Source organism: Embiotoca jacksoni, unplaced genomic scaffold (assembly GCF_022577435.1).
Source record: "Embiotoca jacksoni isolate LCO1_2020_lvr unplaced genomic scaffold, fEmbJac1.0.p SCAF_6, whole genome shotgun sequence".
NCBI classification, from domain to species: domain Eukaryota; kingdom Metazoa; phylum Chordata; class Actinopteri; family Embiotocidae; genus Embiotoca; species Embiotoca jacksoni.
In genome coordinates, this window is record NW_027185414.1 from 9327212 (window position 1) to 9350721 (window position 23510).

At 43.3% G+C, this 23510-nt stretch overlaps 1 protein-coding gene across 3 annotated transcripts; it reads right to left on the reverse strand.

The window, feature by feature from the left end:
- Positions 1–564: 564 nt before the first annotated feature.
- Positions 565–22676, reverse strand: esrp2 (epithelial splicing regulatory protein 2). Of its 3 annotated transcripts, XM_069174389.1 has the most exons (16): positions 22241–22676; positions 21600–21728; positions 14605–14718; positions 14294–14408; positions 14012–14107; positions 13342–13396; positions 12752–12862; positions 11638–11770; positions 11249–11291; positions 9571–9872; positions 8142–8375; positions 7680–7878; positions 5438–5660; positions 5107–5305; positions 3830–3931; positions 2172–2259 (listed from the first exon to the last, which is right to left on the reverse strand). In XM_069174389.1, exons 1-15 carry the CDS (start codon positions 22370–22372, stop codon positions 3845–3847), a joined length of 2172 nt encoding a protein of 723 aa, XP_069030490.1. In that variant the 5' UTR covers positions 22373–22676; the 3' UTR covers positions 2172–2259; positions 3830–3844. The 3 variants fall into 3 exon arrangements, with proteins under 3 accessions (XP_069030492.1, XP_069030490.1, XP_069030491.1); XM_069174391.1 differs by lacking the exon at positions 3830–3931 and having other exon boundaries at positions 565–2259; XM_069174390.1 differs by lacking the exon at positions 2172–2259 and having other exon boundaries at positions 3874–4294.
- Positions 22677–23510: the final 834 nt, after the last annotated feature.

The window sequence follows — 23510 nt, forward strand, 5'->3', positions numbered from 1 at the left end:
GTCGACACCGTCCCCAATTTTTAATCAACAAAATATTTGAAAGGTGATAGACTTCCTGCTCTAGTTTTAAAAATGTGCAGTGTTATGGCGCCCCGCAGTGTAACAAAAAAAAAAAAAAAAAAAGCGTGGCTGCAGCTGGCAGCAGATCTCGGTTCTTTGTGTTTTGCATGAAAGTCTGCTGTACGTTTTTTTTGTTTTTTTTTAAAGAATAGTTTTATTTCATGGAGCCTTGGATCAACAGATGACCTCCTCAGTGTCAGTAATAGTGGAGAAGGTTTGTCACGTCCACACTGTTGTTGCGATAGAAACCATATTTAATATTACACAACCTATTATTGCGCAATCTTAACTGAACACTCTGCATTTACAAGAAGTCTTTTGAAATAAACATCAGATGTTTTGAAAGAGATGCAGGAACTGGATGTTTCCTGTGTGTCATTACTAAATATTGATGTGAAAAGCGGCGGCCTCCTGATAGTTGCAATGTGATTATTCAGCTTTTTTTTATTTATTTTTTTTTAATTTTTGTTATTCATGAGTAAATAAAAACAAATGAAATGTAGCTCATTGTCAACATTTTTTTTTTTATTGTGTACAGTCTATATACAGATCTAAAGTCATGCAAGTCTCAAACTCGCAACAAAGGAAACAAACATGTCCTCCTCCACCAGAGGCTGATCAAGCCTGGTTAGGGGCCAGTGTTGCACTCTGGGTAATGTAGGCAACGGTGCAGATGGGGGGAAAACTAAGACCGCTGTCAGCAGCTCTGTCGCAGGAAACAAATCATGCAGCTTTACACAGTACTCCGGTTGGAAGCAGGAATTAAAGCACGCTGCAGACTGATTGTTGGAAATCGTCTGGAGACGAGATACAGGAGCTCGGGTCCATCATTGGAGGAAAAAAACAAAACACCTCTGTTCTTTTACATTTATTAACAAAATCTCAGGTTTTGTAAAGAAATCACAAAAAAAAATAAAAATAAAAAATAGGATCAATTCATCTTGTTACTGCTAAAGACACTCCAATCCTTGACGCAGTGATTGGAGCAACAAGAAATCTGTAGTGCTTTGAAGAAGTCGAACTGGGATGACGCGTTTTATGTCATCTACGCTTTTTACAAGAAACAAAACAAAAATATAGGTACGCAGTAGTCGGTAGAGCGGCACAGCTGTGGTGAAGATTAGTGTGAAGTCGCCCCTGAAGCTCAAAGCTGCTTTCAAATTCATTCATGACATCGAAGGAGGATAGTTTGAGTTTCACTGTTGTTTTAGTAAACAGTCCTTATGGGACACACACACACACACACACACACACAGAGAGAGAGAGAGAGAGACACACACACAGAGAGAGAGAGAGAGAGAGACAAACACACAGAGAGAGAGAGAAAGACACAAAGACACACAGACAGACAGAGAGAGAGACACACACACAGAGAGAGACAGACAAACAGACACACACACACACACACAGAGAGAGAGAGACACACACACAGAGAGAGAGAGAGAGAGAGAGAGAGAGAGAAAGACACAAAGACACACAGACAGAGAGACACACACACACACAGAGAGACAGACAAACAGACAAACACACACACACACACACACACACACACACACACACACACACGTTTCAGCGTTAACGTCCATAAGAAAACCTCCTGCAGCGGTTAAAGGGTGAATGTTCAGAAATGTACAGCAAGGATTGTGTGTAGAAGTGTTGTTGATGTTGTTGTTTTTTTTACAGCCTCAAGCATTTCAGGATGAACATCTGTACAGTTTTAAGGGATACACATGTAGAGGTTTTAAATATACCTGCAGGTTCGGCGTCGCAGAGCCACTGATACGATCTGTCCAGGCTCCACCGCACCTCTTCTCCACCACCAGCTACTACAGTAAGTGCACAGACACCGTATACACGACATCCACAAAGTCACCGGCCCAGCAGGAAACCGGAAAAGTCTGCGGAAGCTCAAACTCCGACAGCAGCTTCAGGAGCGTCGGGACCAGGTCGTGGCAAAAGAGAAGAGGCTGGAATCTACTGGAGCCGTTATCGGAAAAGACGCGTTCTGGCGGAGAGAGGCGGAGGGGGGGCTGGTGGTCAGTTACAGAAAACCAAGTGGACCTGCTGGCCGTAGAAAGGGTGGTTGGAGCGCTCGGCTACGGCCCGCATGGCCATCTCCTCACTGGGGAAGGTGATCAAGGCCTCGCCGCTGCACTGGCCACTGAAGTTATACAAGATGAGAACGGCGTCTGACTGGAGCTGCACAAAAAAGACACAACACACACACACACGCGCGCACACACACGCACACACACACACAAGTGAAGAAGTCACTATATTTTCATGCAGCTGCAGCCTGAAACCACCAGGGGGAGCCCACAAAGCTGAGGAGGGATAATCGTCTCATCAAAGCAGTCCAGTTAGAAAAGAGAGGATTAACGGGCAGAGTTAAAGAGAGTCAAAGCAGAGTACATGCTGTCCTCCAAGACCTGAATCCCACAAAGCTGCTTGTTACACCGCGCGCACGATTCATCCGGTAGTCTGCATGCAATTCCTGCCTCGCACAAAAATCAAACAAACAAACAAACAAAACAAACAAAATAATTTGATTCCTCGAGACGTGCGGATATGAAAATTTCAGCGGTCGCGGCAGCAGCGAAATGCAGGAAGTCGACCGGAACTACGTGTCAGAGCAGCGGAGAGGGACGCGGGGAAAGTGGGACGACGCTTTCGGGATAACGTTCGCTAGAAACGAAGAAGGTCGTGAGGAAGAGCAAGAAGGCCTGAGGCGGTTTAGTGGAGCGTTGCTGAATCGGGACTCATTTATGTTGCGGTCTCTACATCCTCCGTGATCCTTAAATCTCCTGTTAAAAAAGGGGCGATGTTAAAAGTATCTCATGGTTTCTGGTTCAGTTCAGAGTAGTGCTTCAGTATCGTGGGGGGGGGGGGGGGGGGCGCATTTTGACACTTAATCCCATTTGAAAAGCTCAGAGGTTTGTAAAGCTCTCGGTTATCCTCGAAGGAAAACCGTTTTCACCGAATTTGAAGAAAGTGTCAAGGACTTGAAAGTCGCGCCGGCGCGCGTGCGAGTCGGTGCGACGAGCTCGGGAATCGGGAATCAGCGCTCTGAGCAGGAGGAAAGTCTGGAGTTAAAGAGGCAGATTGAGAAGCAGCAGGACGGCATGCCGGTCAGGAGCTTTACGCCCCCCCTGGTGGTTAGAGCGCGCACTTCTCTCCGGATCGGTCCCGTCATCTTACCGACGGAGCGACGGCGCGCATGACGAGTTGCGCCGCAGCGCTTCGGTCCCGGCGCAAAAACAGTTTTGCGGCAGCGACTCCGAGTCCTACGAATTGTCCACAAACTTTGAAGTTTGACACCTTCTGGATTTAAGAATACGTCTCCGCCGCGCGAGCGGATTGACGCCGAACACGGGAACCGATTCGTCGATGAATAATTCAAAAGAATGTCTTGGAAAACGTTGAACGTCATCCAGTAAAAGCGAAATTGGTGATTCGAAGGTGAAAATGTCATTCAAAAAAAAAAAAATTTTGTTTTTTCCCCCCCTTATTATTCATGAAACACTGAAATACAGTTTTAAATGAATCTAATCATTCAGAACAGCTTTCGCCCCTTTAACCCGCTCCTCAACATTTGGACCAGCGAATCACCACTTCAGGACTTTGCTGGGGCGTTTTGAAGCTGCGTTCGCCAGTTTGTGTGCGTGATGCTGTGCAGAAGCCCGTGCGGCGTGTGGATGTTATTTAAGCGGAGGAAATGCCTCCTCCCTCCCTCTCCACTCTGCCCCTCGGGTCCGGAGGCTCTTCTTACCTTGGGGGTGAGTCCCTAAAGACAGAGCCATTCTTTGGGCTGAATCAGACTCCTGGCCTGTTCGCTCATCTGAACCATGCTGCTGTACTCGTCGGGGGCGTACTACAGACAGCACAATGATGGACACACAGTCAGAGAGGGAGGGAGAGGGGGGGGAGGCCTGCACACGGTTTCACACATGTTACACAACACATCTGTATACTCTAAAACCTGCTCGAAGAAGACACGCACACGCAAACGCACGCACGCGCGCGCGCACACACACACACACACACACACACACACAGGCTGCGTGTGAACTCCAGAGTGATTAAGCAGTAGTTTGTGGTCCAGGACACCAGCGCTTGTGTGGAAACCATTTTCTCACCCAGGTCAAGTGAGAGACGCTGCCGTAGCCAGAAATACACACACTTACTGCGTTCAGGATACAATTGCAGTAGTTCAGCCAACAGTCAGAACTGAAGTCTGCGCGCGCGCACACACACACAACACACACACACACACACGCACGCACAACACACACACGCACACACAACACACACACACACACACACGCGCACACACAGTATAAAAGGGTTGCACCGGTACTAAATGACATTAACCATAAAGAGCAAAAGCAGTCCCGAGATCTGTGCCCCAACAACGACAACAACAACAACTACAACACAAACCCGACCCCCACCCCCCCCTCCCTCCCTCCCCGACTTGCAAACCGTCTGGAGGCCAAACCTGTCAGGGTTCATACCTGTTTCAGTGAACTCCACCTAATTTGGGCTGGCAGCAATAAATATGGGAAGCAAAGAGGGTGGGGATGGGTGGAGGGGGAGGGGGGGTTTGGAGGGCACAAGTGCACACAAGTCCCTTAATAAATAGTACTGTGGGGAGATTTTGCAATAAAAAGCACCAGTGGAAACACGCTCAGTGGTCCAACAGGTAGAAGATTTATCATCTGGGGTTTCGGATGGTGGGATGCGTTCATAATTAAGTAAACAATGCAAGAACCAACGACAACATTTGTCCTGGCCAGCATTTAACTTCCCCACCTTTATCAAGTGACTGCTGGGAAAGCTCGGCTGAACTTAGTGCAACGCTGCAACGGGCCTTCTCGGAAGAAGGCGCAACTTAAAAGTGCGTTCCACATAACCAGCTGAAATCATTTCCACATTTCAAAACTACACCACGTAGCACATACAGCAGCGGGCTTTTCCAGAATATTGCTGCTCATTTTGAAACCAATCATCATTATTTGACAGGTTTACATGTCTGCTGATACTGACCTGGTATCCCTGGAAGAAGCTGAGGATGTCCTTGACTCCGGTGTTGTAGGGCAGACCCTGCATCCTGACCAGGGCGCCATGTTGGGGCAGCCCAGGAGAGGCAGCTGCTGCAGCATGGTGGGGTTGAGCTGCAACCGCCGCTGCCATGGACCCCGGTGGTGCGGCGAAGTAGCCGACTGTGGAGGGGGACACCGGGGGGCTGGGGGGCAAACGGAGAGAGGAGCAGGAGAAAAGTTAAGAGAGCGTAAAAGGAGGTCAGATGTTAGACAAGCGCGCACGAGCCGTCACGCACGGAGGCTCGGCAGGTTGCCACGGCGACCCGGGTACCGACCTGGGGTAGTAAGCGGTGTAGTTCATGTTCATGTTCATGTAGAGATGTGGCTGGTGGGGGTAGTAGGCCAGAGGGTGAGCGGGGCCGTGAGCGGAGGTCTGGGGAGGTCTGGGAGCAGCCAACAGAGGGGGCTGGTAGAGGGCCGCCTCAGAGAGCATGGCGGGTGCCGCGGGGAAGGCGGGTGCTGTGGGGAAGGCGGCGTAGGCTGTGGGTGGAGACAGACCTACAGAGAGAGAGGCAAAGACAATGATGGACAGAGTGATAAGAAGTCCCTTTTTTTTATCATTATAAACTGAACATGAGGGGTTTTAATACACAAAACAAAGTCAACTCAAGATGTCGTCTGGGACCATCTTTCACTTCGCTCGTCAATAGATGCTCGTGGAAAAGCGGTCGGTGAAAATGAGACATGTTAAGCGTCTGGAGATAAACACTTGGTGATGCTAATTCTCCACTCGTGTGCCATTAAACCACAGCATATAATCGCCATCAGGAAATTGTGTAATAGTTGTACCAGGCCAAACTGTAAGTGAGAACTACAACAATGAGACCCGGGTGGGGTCGGATCTTTCCTCTGGACACCACAGGGGGGAGGGGGGGGGGCTGGAAAGGGGTCCTGAAAGCCTTTCCGTGGGCCGGGTGTTGTATTTGCAAAGCGCACGGTGTCCTTCAGACCGTCACACTTGCAATGTAAACACACACACAAATGATGGTATTATGTATTTACATACAAACAGCCACTATCTGTGTGAGGCTGTGGTCAGTGCCAACCAGGCGACATGGTGACACAACGCCGCTGGCTGACCTTGCGGGGGCTTGAACGTTTCCAGGTGCGTCCGGGTCCAAATCGCGTAGCAAAAGAACAAAACTCTAATTCTAGTTCAAATAAAAGTGAAAATGCAAAACCGCCTTCATCGGCTAATTATTTAATACATAAAAAAAAAATTTAAAAAAAGGAGGGTGAACAGTTGTCATTTGTTAATCAGTGATCATTACACACAGAAAAGGAAAATGCTGCCGTCTTTCTCCCAATCTAATCTGTAGCAGCAAAGACAGATATGAGCCATAACGGAGCAAAGTGCACCATCAGAGGTGCATTCAGCCCCGTCTAAACCTGCCTCCTATTTTCAGGGGGAGACCACAGACAGCGCACAGCGACATGGCGTTGGTAGTGTGCATGTTCCTACCACTCATCAGCAGGCCGTGGTGCAGTGACATACTCGATCATTTAAATATTTGTCCAGAAAACACATCTTAAATATGAAAAGTAAAAATTTGTAAAAAAAAAAAGAAAAAAAGAGCATTTCTGAACTAGTATTTTGCTTTCGGGGCTAAAGAGTTTCACTGCTGACTCAACTAGTCGGACTTTGTCAAACACGGATACAGACAGCTTTCCACCAACCGCTATTTACCATCTTCACCATCTTGGATTAGCCCGTTAGCATGCTAACATTGGCCAATTAGCACTAAACACAAAGTACAGCCGAGGCTGAGGGAAGTGGGAGTAACTTTACATTCGTCACTTTGACACTTGACTTTGTTGCGTCCTCTGCGCTTCATATTGAACCGGCGGCGTGTCGGACGCGGAGCGTTTTTCTGCCCGCGTTATCTTCCTTCCTTATTTGGTCGTGTTTCCTTGATGCGTGTGCTGCTGGCAGGTAGACCTTGTTAAACGGCTTCTTTTCCGTTTTGTGGCTATTGTCGTCATTTCCTACTTTGTGCTGCAGCCTGCAGACAAAGTTAATACAGCCTGCTGTGTTTTAGTCATTAAAAACATGAATCCTCCTATTTATTGTGCAAGTATTTCACATGCTGTGTCTGCAGCGGGAGGAAAACGCATTTCTTGTCCAAATTGAGACCGCGGGTGGAGACGGTGATACGGTAAAGTTTTTTTTACGACCAGGAGTTTGCACATGGGTGTTATTTATATATATATATACATATATATATGTATATATATATATATGTATACGTATACGTATATATGTATATATATACGTATACGTATACATATATATATACACATATACATATATACATACATATATATATATATATACACACATATATAATTTTTATTTTATTTTTTTTAATTCCCGGAGTTTTATTTTGTTTTCTCCACAAACTTCCAGCCCGGCCGATCTGCTCTACTCTCCGAGCGGCTTCCGGCAGAAATAGACTCGAGTCGCTTCTGGGACGCTGGTGAGCCTTTACTGAATGTCATTTGGTGGGTTTAACTTACAAGGAAGTTTGCAGGGTGGAGGAGAGAGGCCGCTGCGGTTCAGGGTTCCTCCCATCAGCACGATGCTCATCTCCTCTGTAGAACACTGGAAGACCTCGACGTATCGGTCCTTCATCGTCTTTTTATGACACTTTTGGGCCACCATGAAGGCCCTGTCAGACGATTTCATTTGGATGAAGGCGTCACCAGAGGGTCGCCCCTGCACAGAAAGAGGAGGAAGACACCGTCAACATCTCATGTATGCGTGACATGTGTCTGAAGTAATAATAAAAAAAAAAAAAAAAAAAAATTTAATTAACAGGCAACTCTGTCAGGTAAATGATAATTATAACACAATATAGTGAGCTGTTCTGCACCGACAAACACTGCTGCTCCAGGTTTCGTCAACAATATCATAGTCATTTTCAGAAATGGACCTTTGCAGTTACACATGTGCCTGGGACACGTCCCCACCAGTCTGACCTGCTGGTTGAGGACCATGTGGACCCCGTGGGGTTTGATGTCAACGGTGTGCTCTCCCATGAACTCCAGGATATCTTCAATGCCGGCGGTGTAGGGCAGACCACGGAGGCGTACGCAGTCGCGGCTGCAGCTGGCCGTCGGAAGGAAGGAAGGTGTGGCGAGGACCGGGACGGGCACGATGGGAGAAGGGGGCAGAGTGGAGATCAGAGGCGCGGACATGTAGCGGTTCAGGACCTGGAAGACAACAAATTCATTTAACAATTAAATCACCGGTGATAAAAAAAATTAAAAAAAGTTGATCTCTTCACGGAGAAACTCCAGCAGTGAAAGAGGAGGCTTGACTGGAATCACTGAAATGTTCTGCATGTGCAAAAGAGACACAGACAGAAAAACAGAAAAATGAAGGATGCCCCGCTAATTTGAAATAAACAAAAAGATGACGGCAGATTCTCATGGAGATTAAAAAAAGGAACATACATTGTGCAACGATATCGATATCATTTTGAGTTGTGCAAACTTCACCTTCAATTTATTTACTGGATGTCTCGACTGTTTCAACACATACTTTTGATGTCACGTTTTCTTCTCTGTGTTGTCATGAGATGAGTCTTTGGAAAGCTTTCTGACGGGGAAGCAGCTGTTGGATTTTTTTTTTTTTGTAATTAAGGCTCTTCCATGATCCTTTTTCTCATCTATAAATAATCCAAAACAAAATGAATGGATTTGTTTGTGTGATGCTTATCTTGATTAGCTTGTTATGTATCAAATACTAACGCAATGAATGCCAAGGACCACACTAGCACGTCCATGTCCAAAATGAAAAACTTTAGCTACAAATTCCCTTCTAAATATTTTGAGTCTTACTATTTTTTTTATTTTAAACAGATTTCTGGAATTCCACAACTCAACCCCATAAATAACAGACAGTCAGGAGATCCTTCATCCACGGAGCTCTTCAACTCCTCCCAACAGTTGCGAGGAAGTCGAGTACTGGGCCTGATGCTCTGCTCTCTGTTTTTGCTTTATATTACTGGATATGTGTTAGTCCTGCTTGTTATGGACTTCAAGTCATTTTATTTACATTCAAAAAAAAACAATTATCTTTGCAAGGTGGATATATTTATCTACTGCATCAACTACCTCCATGTTTGCAGGACCCCACTGTTTTAAACCTATTTGTTATTTTTAGTCTCTAGTATCTTTGCGTTAGTATCTAGAGCAGTTACTTCATACAGGCTAAATTTGATTGTGTGTATCGACCACCTTTAATTCCAAACACGGCACCAGCGGCCTTCTTTCCGTCTTACATCACATCCGTTTTGAATCCTTTGAAGCAGTGTGCACATTTTCCCAGAGGGCGGTCTTAATAATCTGTCGTGATTAACAGCATTAACATTTTTCCAGCAACAACACAAAAGGGAGAATTTACCTGTTGCACCTCAGCTGCAGTGCTGCGAAACAGCTCAATATATCTCTTCCCCAGGATCTGCTTGTGCTTCTTCAGGGCATTCAGGGCGTATTCTTCACAAGAGAAGAGCACAAAGGCGTCGCCGGTGGGCCGTCCGTCAGGGTACTTGACAAAGAGCAGACCCTCTGTTCCATCTGTGACTGGATTCTCAGGGCCAAGAAAGGACAGCACTTCCTGGGTAGTGGCGGTGAATGGCAACCCTCGCATGCGGATGATCACCTGGTTCTCCTTGGACAGGAACTGGGCCACCTCGTTAGATGTACCTGGAGTGACAGAGGCCAGCGATGATTCAAATATTCAACGTGCCCTGCCAGGATCGACTGTGCTACAAACTCAGAGTCTGCATCAAAAGTAGTTTCAGTGAAGCGTTTTGCATCCCATTTGTGTTTTTAAGTATCATGTTTTTTTTTATGTTATTAACCATTTAAAGACATGCGGTCTACTATTTTGTAAAACCAGTAGTGAATAAAGTAATGATCACAAGCTTCACCCCATCCAGTGTTAGAACAGCAATGTAGTAGAAACAAAATAAAAAGCAGTGTGTTGGTTTCGGGGCGAGTGGCTGGTTTACATCCACTAAGTGTCACACTAACGTTTACCCAGAGACGTGTGCACGAGCACAGCCGGCTGAACCATGTCGGCCTCATTCATTGGCTCCATTACACAGGCACTCGCATTTCATTTCCACTCTTTCTGCTTTTAAAAAATGAGATGCAAGTATTATTGCCGTGTTTCTTCTACCTCAAACCGTGAGATTTACGGTCATATCTATTAATTCTACTTGATGGTAATTCGTCTAAGATCCTCAGACTAAACCGTCGCAATATCAATTTTCATTTTCCATGACAGCAATGTGGTCGGCCCACACACCAAACATTTTGTCTTGTGTATTTGTTTACGTGTTTATTGCTTTCATTTCTGTGAATAAATGCAACTGTGTCTTGTCTGCTTGAACTATTTGCTTAAAAGTCCAGTTTGCTGTCAGTCTGTATTGATCTTAACTCATCTGAGTAAAGTCCAGGGTCTGACTCGTAGCAACTGTAAGCTGACTGTGTTTCTTTGTCTGCTATCTCTGTCCTGTGTTACTGCTAGCTGCTGCTCAATTGTCCAGAGGCCCCAGGTCTTGCTTTTGTCTCTTCACACCCCTTTGTATCAGCACTGAGTCGGGCCTTTCACCAGGCGTCAGCCCCCTGTCCCTCAGGGGGAGTTGAGCTGCAGGCTGAAGTGAACAGGTGAGCTGCTGTTAGCCCAGAGTGAAATTTCTCTCCAACTGGCCTCTGAGGGGTTGATCTGGGGAAGAGGAGATGAGGAAGGGATGGGGGGGCTGCTCCTCACAAAGCGTCTTTCATTAGTCTGAGATAAGCGGCTAGAGAGTCACTGGGATGAGGCAAGGACACAGGTAATAGGAGAGAGAGCCAGAACGCAAAGGAGATCCCTTCATTTACGGCCACCAAAGAGCTGCACTTTTACAGATGTGTGTGTGTGTGTGTGTGTGTGTGTGTGTGTGTGTGTGTGTGTGTGTGTGTGTGCAGGAAAGCCATGAAACTGAATGCTACCTCACACTAACAGAGTCTTTCACTGTGACCATGCAGACATGAGGAGACAAAAAAAGAAAAAAAAAAAAAATCTGAAATCTGACCTCCAGCAATCTTGAGGAATTCCTCTCCTGTAGCTTTGTAGACCTGAAAAAGAAAAGAGGAAAACTGAATTTAGTCACAAACAAGAATCAAACTCAAAGAGGTAGCAGACACTTTCTTCTGCTTTCAAATTGAGAATGGTAAATTATAGATCTCCAATTTGAAGACAGCAGTAAAGGGGGTTCCAGTCAGATCAAGCCTGAGGGTATCAAGTCATTTCTTGATAATATATTCATCATTAGTTTACGCCTTTAGATACACCTTGACTGTCTGATGACTTAAATGACGTGAAGAGTGTTCAGCCAAGCAACTATTTTTAAAACACAAAAAACTAAACTACAGATTACAATCCCAGTAAGAGTGAACATTAAGTAAATGTGCTGAAACTAACCTCAATGTAGCGGCTGCCCATGTGGTGTTTGTGGCGCTCCAGTGCCAGGTCTCTGTGTTCGGAGTTGATGAAGCGGACTAATGCCTCGCCATTCCTCCTGCCCTGAGCGTTGAGACACAGGGCCACACCGCCTCTGAAAACACAAGTGTACAGATACATTCAGACAAAGGGGCACAGTTCATTATACACATCCTTAGTTGAATATGAAACTAAAGTTTCCTCTACTTTTAGTTTCACACCTCTGCTTCAGTCATGTCAGTAATATAAATGGTTCAGAACAGCGGCAAACAGCCAGCCTGGTTCTGTCCAAAACTAACTACATCAGTGTACCAGTGTGTCTGAATCGTACCAATTGAAGTCACATCTGCTCTGTTTCCAGTCCTTTTATGTGTGAACCGGCTGCCGGCTACATACTGCTTTCACTGTGCGTGAAAACGTGATGGTATCAATCTCCTCTGACTTTCAGCAAGAAAGCTAGTACGCGTACCCCAAGCTACCCCAAAATGTCAAACCATTACGGGTTATTTTTCAAAAACATTTCTGTGAATATTTAAGATTTTAACCAGATTCGATTTGCTGCCATACGTAAGTAAAGCTGCACTTCAGCATAGCAAGGCTTTCAGCTAAGTGTTAGCATGCTAACACACTTACAATGACAACACTAACAATATATTGTTTAGCCTTTATAGTGTTCATAATATCCATTTTAGTTTAGTATATAACATTTTCTAATCATACCTTAACTACAATCAAGGCTAATGGAAATGTCATTAGCACTGCAGGTATGGGAGCATTTTTAGCCATGCCATAAAAGCCATCATTATTATTGGTAAATATGAGGAGGGCCTATTAAAGATATTAACTATTTAAAATGTTTCCTTTAAGGTTTCACAAGTATCTTATAATGACCAACAAACATTAAAGTTTTCAGAACAGATTTTACAAACACAACACCAAAAGTGAGAGGACCCTGAACTCTGGACTGAAAGCTCCAAAAATTAAAAAAAAAAAATTAAAAAAAAATCACTTAGAAATGTTCTGCAGTAACAGAGGTTTAGGTTTAGTGCTTCAGAGTAATGAGGCTGTTGGAAGAACCCCGTGAAGTCCAACGTACTTGGCAATATTGAGGCCTTTAAAGAAGCGCGCAATGTCTTGGTCGGAGGACTGCCATGGAAGTCCTCGCGCTCTGATCACCGTCTCGCTGTCCACTGGCTCCGTCTTGCTGCTACACAAAACACAATGAGTGAAGAGGCGATAATTAGCATTGATGATTAAAAGTATTTCTGCAGATGATGAGGGAGCAAAAACAGCGTCACTGTTGTGAAGTTGAACAAATTGTCCACGGACTGTAGAGACAGAGGCCACTCAGTAGGTTCTTAACACAGCAACCCGCTCCCATGATTAAATGTCAGACGGTTGTCAAGGTGATAGGCTTTTGGCTTTCCGAGAGCAGCAGGATTTGGTGCTCTGCTACAAGATATCCAGGTAAGCACTTGATGGCAAAGTTGGACAGCCTTAATAACACACTTGTGGCTTCCTTGTTGCTGTAATCAATGCTAAGAGCCCGTGGTCTGAGATCTGAACACGGTTCAGGGGGTTTGTTGGTCTGTTAACAACACTGGTGGCTAACAGGTGCTGAAGGATTTGCCCACAGAGATGGACCAAGATAAATGTATGCGATGTGCATTGAAAGTTCATACGTACCATGTGCCAGAGTCAAACTTGTACTTCACCGTTTCAACACAGGAGAACTTGTGATCTAAAAAATAAAATGAGACAAACTTGTATTATTTCATGCGTTGTTGGATCCCCGAGGTCCAAAACAGTGTTGTCTCCCGTGTAGGGAGGAGGTTCACTCTGACTGGCAGTCTCAACTTAGAGCGCTCCGCATTCCTGTAACTTATCACACCCAAAGGCACACTTGGCTGTTATTAAGTGGGTGAAGCCAGAGGGGACGGCCACAGTCAAGATGGAAAATGTCATATTAAAGCTTGATTTATCTGCACTGTAACATATCTGGAGTCATCTTTCTTCTGCCCGCACAGCAGTAAATTGTCTAATGAAGAATAAGAGGGCCTGCTGTTTTTTTTAAACACACTTTTTAAGATGTGGTCACAAAACAAAATCTAAACTGATATAAGAATGTCTGACTTCTTAAATAGAAATAACATAATCAAGACATTGTTCAACAATCAATGAACTACCACAGATTCTAGTCAAGTGCTCTCTGTGGGTTTCCAGTTTCCATAAAAGTATAAAGCTGCAGGACAGTTTGTGTGACAATGCACAGACTTCATCTCAGCAGTCGCAGTACTGATTATATGAAAAGGTAGTAAAACTATGTTAACACACACAAAGTCTGGCTCTTACTTACTGTAGGGATCAGCCAGGATGCAGAGAGTCAGCTGCACCATGTTCCTCACCGCCTTCTCCCCCATCAGCTGCTCTGACACAGCAGGAACACCAACATCTGTGCACACCGTCAAGGTCGATGCCCGGTTTTACATGTTATCTTGATTTTGTGCTTGCATTCTTTTAAGCTCATAAACCTGAAGTGAATTGGTGAAGAAAAGTCAATTCACTCTGTGATTACAGTTCTGCTTATCAAAGTATTTAAAAAATTTCCAATTTCAGTGGGCAGCTTTACGAAGGATACATTCCAACATGGAGGTGAGGGAGAGCTGCTGCACAGAGCCGGCATTCGGGCAGCATTTGTGAAACTCTTTTCTCACGTCCACAAATGAGAGGAAACATTCGGGCAGGACAAGATTCTGGATGGGAGGAAACAAACATAAGCTGATTTAGTGTGACAAAATGACAGTCTGGTAATCTAATATGGATATTGGGTACTCCCTGGAAACTAATGAACAAAGAACATTTTCATAATTTAATGTTTGGGCATGTGGCTGCCCAGACACTAGGTGCCACCACTAGGTGGTTTGGGGAACAACAGAGGGAAATCATCACCTTTTTGGAGGCTTCGGGATGGAGGGCCTGTCGAATGATAAGGGGACTGTTCACACAAAGTGTGTACGAACTCCTGCCGAGGCCCTTCACCTCTAATGACACCGACTGCTGGAACTGTACCATGGAACAGAGAAAAGAGAAAGGAAAAACATGGCCTTTATTATTACCGTTTTAATCTATCATAGCAAAGTACAACTGGCAATAAAAATAAAAAAAATAAAAAAACACATCAAAGCGTCTTTAAAGACAAAAAGGAAACAAGATAATGGATTTTGGATTACTTCACTCCCATTAATTTGGGACTTAAAGTACAGCTCAAATATGATTCACATTACTGCGATCCACTATGTAAAAAAGAGCGACAGACGTGGAATCAGAAGGCAGAGAAATGGCTGGTGTTGTGTTTGACATTTGACTGCTTGTTTCTCATTAGAAACGAGGGCTGTCTAACCGGTTTTAGTGTTTGCTTGGTCAGGGAGGGCGCAGACACGAGAGGAATGATCACACCACTAATCACCAGGATCACAGTCTTCTCTTTGCTCAACACGTAGTCGCTGCAAGACAACCTGAAAAAAAACACAGCCCATACGAGTCCAACCTGCTCGTCTCCCCTTTACGTAAACTACAACACCCACTCCTGAATACCAGCAACTCCCACATTTGTACGTTTCTTTATAACAACTACATTCAATGGGCCTCATTTCTTTTGTTGTGTCAACCTGCTGCTGGAAGCGTTTAAGACATTCAGACAACTGCATTTCTGAGAACAATGTTCTCATGATTTCATGTGACACGGCCTCAGAAAGAAGCCCAATGTTAGATGGTTATAAAGACACTTTTTGACAACTAAGGCCCCAAAGACTCAGAGTCATACCAGGAAAACCTTCAAATACTATCAGATTATTATGTAAAGCGCTAAGCAGACCAGGAGCAAGACGGGGAAACCACCGAAGTCCTTTGGTGAAATCAGGTATCATATCTGCTCAGTTTTTTTGGCACCAGTTTGGTCGGCCAAATAAGTGCTAAATGTTTCCCCAGGTACTCATTTACTTGAGCTTCCCATACCGTAAAATCAAATTATCTGAGTTTGTGTGCCCAGAGTGGCTGCGAACATTTTGTACATCAGGCATCGCTTGGGTTTAGTTCAGAGTCACCGACACACACAGGCAACATCAGACAAGTGAAAGCTGTTCATTCTCTGAGATCAGCAGTACTAGTAACACTTTCACAAACAACTGCGAGTTGATTTAGTGTTGATCTTAATGAGCACGGTCTGATTTAGAACAAGTTGCCTTTCATGGAATCTGGCTTCTTATACTTACTATGACATGACAAATAATTCAGAGAGCATGCTAAAAAAAATATATTCTCCTTCTTATTTATATTTTCATTCTATCTTTCATCGAACATCCACAACCTGCCATTGTTTTGTTTTTTATATATATATATATATATATATATACATATATATATTTGTTTATTTATATTTTTATACATATATTTCTGTATAAATAAATATATAACCCATTTAGCCCATAGTTATAGAAGAGGATGTGGTAACTAAAACAAATGTGGGAACTAAAACAAATATTGCATAATAAATGACATCCTGAAAGTTCTCTTGAGTCACACTGACTTCAGTGTCTCTCAGTGTTGTCAATGTTCCTATGCTAGATGGAGATGACCATTTGCTTATGCCATTAGCCACTTCAGAAAGTTGTTAGTTCCCCCTCATTCTTCCCTCAACACTCAAGTCACCTCTGGAAGAGCAGTTCGACCATCTGGATATGGGACCACCTTCAACTCTGACTGACTTGTTTCACATGGCCACTGGCTATATACGACAGACCTTTAGACAGTGAGGGAGTATTACAGATGCGTGTTGGGGCATGCTCCCTAACAGTCAGAGACATGCAGGGCTATTTGGCAGCGCCAACAAGCTGCGAACAAGGGAGCAAATGCTTCAGGGTTAGATTAAGTGGGATTCAGGATGGCTGGACAGAAACACTAAGGAGGCACAAAACATTAAAGATAAAACAGCTTGGTTATTTACAGTGGGCCCCATGAACACCAGTGGACCTACAGTTCCTTTCAAAACTTGACTTATCTTCTTTCTATGCAGCTCCTCTTTGTCACCAAAAAAACATTAATTACCATTCTTTGAACTGAGCCTGTTTTATTTCTCCGTGTAAATGTTCCTACAATGTTTAACATAATAACAATATATCTAGAGGGAAGGTCTGTGTATTTGTAGTGGGAAACTCTAACCTTGGAGTTGGTTGCCAAACTGAATTGCATGTATTTACCTCCAATGTGATGCAACACTTGCTATATTCAAAGAGCAACTGAATAAGGGAAATCACAATGTTTGCATAGTGATCTGATACAGGGGTTATTAAACTGACAGTGTTACCACAGGAACAACAGCATAATTGGATGACATCCTAATCTCCATAAACGGAGTAAGAACAGGTCAAGTCGTAAAAATGTGTAAAAAGGATATTACCACACGCTCAACAGTGTAAAAAACACCAAGATAATTCTTAACTCAAGCATAAATCACAGAAAAGAAATTGAATTACTATAACAGACATTTCTAAAGGGCACATGCACACCAGTATGTGCTTTACAGGTGGTGGGCAACAAACATGAATACCATACCTGCTGTTCCTTCTTCATCAGGATGAAAACCATCTTTGGTCAATGTATTAATCATTACACTCACAAATATTATATTAAAAAAAAAAAAAGGCACAATTCTTCAACTTCAGTCCAGGACTTTGTCAATCAGTCAGTCTACACCTCATAAAATGTTCAAATTGTGTGCATGTCCATCAGGTGAAAGGTGGTTATTTTTCCATTCAGGAGTTTGCATACATCAGCATAATGCCCAAAGCTTTCACCACTCCAACCGTAAACACAAAAATCCCAAACTAAGACACTCGAAAGTTTTATAGATTAATTTAGCAGCACATTTTAAGCCCAGCCATACTGAACAATTTCATGTTTACAGTGACAACAGGACTAATGTTTGCTCATAGCTGTGCATGCAGCTCCGCCTTGGCCTATTCCTAAAGCCGGATTACTGAGAAAAGCAAATATTATAGAAGTGGGAGAGACACACCCTCTCCCTTTCTCCTCAGTGTCAAAAAACACAATTAAATTGAGCAAACAGGCAGAACGGAAAACAAATCTCGCACTGACGACATAAAAGGTAAAAGATAACAGGCACTGAGATAACTTCATTAACTGACCACAGTAAAAACTTCAGTTACTCAACCTTAAATGAGCAATATTTAATTTTTCCATGGACATCATCTATTGAACATGGTTATAACTGTTACATTAAAGGAGGGATATTGTGCAAGAATGAAATACAACATGTTATGTAGTGTAATTTTTTGGAACAAGCTGCCAAAATAGACGACTATCTGGTTGTGAACAAAAAAACAACAACAGCTGTGCCATGATTTCTGTACAATATTGCTTACTTACTATTGGAAGATACACAATTTATTTCAGTTTAATTAAAAAAAAAAAAAAAAAAAAAAAAAAAATCAACATCTGTTTCTCCAAAATGATTTCAGGGGTCTCACATTTTACTGTTGCAACATACTGTCTCGCTCTCCCTCTGAAAGGCATTTCAATGGATGAGGGGGAGGAAGTGGCCTTTGAACATGGTCCTATCAGAGGTTGCTCTCTGGAGTAGTTGGACTGTTTGTATGCAGAGGTGAGGTAGGGTGGTGGTGGCTGAAACAAACTCCGATAAGAGCAGCAGGGAGTGTTGGGCCAGTCCATGTGGGCAACTGTTTAAATACGCACTTCTTTCGCTCTGCATTTTGCGACGGGGCCAAAATCATTGAGGGAAAATGGTGCAACGACAACTGGAGTTGAAGTTTTCCATTAAATAGCTAAAACACTTTTCACCGAGTTTACATGAGCTTGGTTTTTTTTCTGAAGGAGCCCAATTTCTTCAATACCATGAAATTGAGAGAGTCAGCATCTTTTTGCAGTGGAGTGATTTAAAAAAAGAAGAAAAAAAAAAAAAGAAACAAAAGAAAAGAGTTTGCGGTGCTAAACAATAGTTTACCAGTATGTGTAAAATTCACAAACATGGACACAATAAGTGCAACTGTTCCTCCACAGTAGAGCCTGTTCATTCACTGCACCGTGTATTTCACTGTAAATAACAACTCTCCTTTTGATTTCAGACACTTTCCTCCTAAACACAGACTTATTGTTGTAACCATGACAAGATATTGTTGTCATGACAAGATAAATGATTAAAATTGATAATTTGTGGAAAAAGCCTATTAGACAGTCTATCATTAAAAGTAGAGTATTTTATATACATCTCTTAACCCTCTGAACTCCACAACCAACTGGCAGGTTCGAAAAGCATGTTTTTATAAAGACAAAAAAAATTATCATCAGATTTTCACGTCTGACAGTTCTTGAACTAATCATTTGCGCTGAACGCTTCCATCAGGAAAAGTAGCCAAATCTAATAGTGATATTTTGTCAAAAATCACTTTAATCTATTTTCCTTAAACCCAATGCCGATCCTGTAAAAAAACAACAACAAAAAAAAATATTTCTGCACTCCTCAGCGCAACAGTGAAGCATTCAATGACTGGACAGAGAACAAGAGTCACTGGACAAAATTCTGCAAATTTTTGACTGAAGTGCAGCTGGAGCACAAAGGAGAAGACAGAGATCACAGAGAGGTTATAAAAATATAAATAATTCAATATGTATAACATGTGAAACCCCTCCCTGTTTTCCCCAATATTGCTAACACTTGGAAAAATGTTGTATATCTAAATACCATTATTTTTTCGAGAAATTCCACTTATGTTTTTTCTTTTTATTATTATTGTTTATGACGTAACTGTATTATACTGTACAAAAGATATCCGAGTTCTCCGTACTGCCAGCCATGATTGTGCAGTTTCCAAAGAGGTGCAGGACTCCCTTAACTCAAAGAAACACGAGTCCACGGTAAATTAAAAATGTGACATGAGCAAAAAGAAATCCCAGAAACTTCAGAGGGTTAAAACATGTCTGGCCAAATGCAGCAGTCATTATTTCTGGTTATGATTCAAAACGGGCAAAAAAAAAATCTTTACATGGGGAGCACACGAACACAATGTTTTAATTTCACCACAGTGACGGCGCGTTTTCACATCACATGCAACTCTCCACAGGCTGCGACATGCTGTCAAGGTCCGGGACTGAAGCCAAGACTGTACAGTCAGAAAAACTAGCATTTAATTTATGTTGATTAAATTCAATAAATGAAATGTTGTAGATCTTCTGATACACATCACAATTCAGTACAAGTGTATTATCTTTAAAGCTGCTGCATAATGATGTTTGTTTTACCACTTAAAATAGGGTCACTTGTTAATGTTTACTGTGGATCCGTTTGTGCATAATGAAAAAGCATTAAAGGAAACAAGGTGTCCGTAGGCCCCATGTAGAAACAATATGCAATTAAATGACTGGAAAAACAGACAGAAGTTCATTTTCACATTTAAAATGACAAAAGCATGTGCAGATCCAAGTGCTAAACATTATGCATTCACTATCACATTGATATGTTGTATATCTGGCAAACTGTATGGGAGCCAAGCGTTTAACTGCCCTGATCTCTCCAGCCCTCTCTGCCTAAATAAATCTTTCACCAAAGAAATGCAGCAGACGTCCTCGGGGGCTCTGACCACACAGGTTAGCAATGACAAGCCCACCAATAACAGGCAGCTGTTCGTTTCCCTTCTGTCATTGAAGAAGTTGGAAAGGGCCACCACATCTAACATAAACAACCGTGAGCCACATGCTTCTAAACACAAACTTCTCACTATCCGGAAAAATGTCCATTTTCTTTTCTGCCCTCTTCAACAGGGACGAAACTAATCTGAGTCACCAATAGAGATCGAAAGTAACCGACGAGACAAAAGGTATGGAGAGAACAAACTGATTAGTTGGGTTAATATTTGAAGGTTCAGCATACACGATCTAACCAAGTGTGGCTGAAGCTGAAGTTTTACCCGATCTGCATGAGGCCCAAACGACTTCAGCATTTAGGCCAAACTATCGTGAAATTCTACCAGCTGTACGTTTCGTGTCGAGTGTACAACCCCCAACAGCATCAGTGCTGTAAAACCAGGAAGAATTTAAAGAAAAATGATTATGACGGCCATGCATTCAAACCACGGCACCAACATCAATGCCAGCACATTAGTCCGCCATGACAATGAGAGGTTTCTAAACGGTGAACCACACGAGACGGGCGGAAAAAGGTGACGCCAGTGCAAACAAACACTCTCGCAAGGGCGGCTGAAAAACATGTTTGGCAACCTCGTCACTTTTGTCAAAACACACCTCTTGACAGGAGGACCAAGAAACCAAATTCACATGTTGGGCCTAAAGAAGTGCGGTAACCAGGTGCTGGAGATGGGACCTGAACGCCTCTCCCCTGCCGTCTGTCCTGCAGCCTAAAACAGAGGAACGGCAGCAGGTAAACATTCCGCCTTCCAGATGTCTGCAGCACGCATCAGGCCGAGGCAAGACTAGACCTGCGACGCCTCCTTATCTCAAAGACACCCCGGGCTCTGCCCATCCTCGCTCCTGAGCTTCTACAAACTGTCAGCAGAGTTTACCTGTCAGGGCCGAACCACTGACACATCCCAACCAGGTGGAAGACCGTTTTCTAGAAAGGTCATAAGGGAAATTTGACACTCCTCACATTAGCTTGCAGCTTAATACCCAGGCAGGCTTGTCAAGTCACATCACGCTCCGGGCAAAATCTGTCACAGGAACATTTTCTGGGTTTAATAAGCTTTTGAATTTTTCATAATGACACCGCAGAGATTGTGTAAAGTAGGTGGATGTTGTGATTTTAATCGTGTATAAATTCAGCACATCAGTGAAATGCCAACCTGAACTTAAAAAAAAAAGGCCTATTTGTGATTTAAGTGACCGGTGAGACTCACCTGTTGCAGAGCTTTGTCCAGGGGCTCAGCTTTGACAATGTCCTCCACAGTCAGTCCTGTCTCCTCTTTGCACTGGTCTGTCAGATCCAAAGTGTCTGGCTTCACAAAACATTTATGAAGCTTCCCCACCTGTGGAGGGATTTAGCGTTTCATGGCGCAGAATACAACTTTGGGAAAAAACAATTACAGGCTACAGCCCCCAACATACAGGACATTAACTCTTTAAAAAAAAAAGAAAAGAAAAAAAAAAGAAAAGTCAAACAATTGACAATGTAGTAGCAAAAAGCACTTAATTGTCCATATAAAGCGTTGTTTATGTGGAGACGCTGACATGCTAAACCAAAAGGGTGTGCTTTCTCCATTGGGTGAAGTTACACCTCTCACCTGCTCGTTTTCAATTATTATTTTTTTTTTTTGGTTGCACACCTGTTTAAAAGATGAGAGCTAACGACGTAGCGTTAGCTCGCCCGAGAGAAAAGCAAGTCGGTCACAGAGAGCACACCGTGTTGATTTAAATGTCAAAACGCACTGTTCCTCTACAGCTACACACTAATGCCACAAACACTCTGGGTACATAAGAAACCGTACAACGAAGGAAGGAAGAGGGGGGGGGGGGGAGAGGAGGTCAGAAAGGTCCGTACCTTTTTCTCATGTAGATCCACAATTTGCCACACCAAGAGAATTATTTCCCTCTCATCCGAACCCAGTTTACCCCCATTTGCACCAGCTGTTGCCCCAAAGAACACCACCAGAGTATCACTGTGCGAAGCCATCAGGGACCACAAGGGTAAAAAAAAAAAAAAAAAAAAAAACTACAATTAAAGCAAAGATTAAAATAAAAAATAACACGAGGGTTCACCTTTTCCAAGTGATAAGAAGAGCGAACAAAAGGGCTGGAAACTCAATTGAGATAAACGGAGAGAGAAAAAAAAAAAAAAGGGGGGAGATTATTTTCAGAGGAGCCACGGAAGAGTTTGCGGTCAGAGACTCTACCTGTTGCTGTACTTGAGTGTGCTCTATCCAGAGATACTGGTTTAACTGGTAAAGACGGGTGGAAATCCGTGCTGCTTTCACACGAACTCCATAACAAGCACCGGAGTCTTTTTTTTTTTTTTTTTTTTTTTCCCTTTCCTTTCTATCCCCCCCCCCCCCCCACTCCGTGTTACCTGTGTGGCTCGGCCTGAGTCCCAGGGGCGCCGTCTATTGGCTGGATTGCAAAGGTGAGGGCGGGACGCTGAGGTGACTGCTGTAATTTCGTTGGTTGGTTTGGGTCTGTTGAATCAGGAAGTAATCTGGCAAAACAGGACTCGAACGCTTCCCCGAGGCACAGCCATATAACCTACTGATGTTTGACACTGATAGAGGTGAGTAAATGAACAGTATTTGTGAAGAACACCCACAACGAGGCACAGCGAAACCTTTGAAATATTGTGGCAAAGTTTTGAACGGTTTATTAGTTTCCAATAAATTAGTTTTGTGTTAACTGAATATACATTAAACAAAAGTAGCCCAGACATAGAAATAATCTTTGCCATGTTTCTGGCAATAAAGAGCTTTTACACCCTTAGATAACATATGCAAAGTCTTCCTGCTGTCTGCTCTTTCTTTGATAAAAGCAGTAGCCAATTTTAGCCCCAGAATGTACACATGTGAGTTTGTTCTTTGTTCAATACCTCCTTATTGGTAGACCACGTGAAAAACTAATACAGGTAGATCCTGTAAACACAGAGGACACTGTAATCTTTGATTTCTTTACTTCCAGCTGATAATAATTTGCCTTAAGAAACATCTGTTTGGGAAAGCTTCATTAGATTGTTTCATTGTAAAGCAGTTTTAGGTCTAAAGTCGAGAGGACTCCAGGAAGGGAAAATAAAAGCAAAACATCCACGTCCACAGAGACAGAGACAACAA

Coding starts and splice junctions, on each gene's coding strand:
- esrp2 (XM_069174391.1), bottom strand. CDS start 22,372: ATGGCTTCGCACAGTGATACTCTGGTGGTGTTCTTTGGGGCAACAGCT. Junction 14,409..14,604: donor ATCCCGAAGCCTCCAAAAAG/GTGATGATTTCC, acceptor CCTCCCATCCAG/AATCTTGTCCTGCCCGAATG. Junction 8,376..9,570: donor CTGCAGCTGAGGTGCAACAG/GTAAATTCTCCC, acceptor GTTGTCTTCCAG/GTCCTGAACCGCTACATGTC.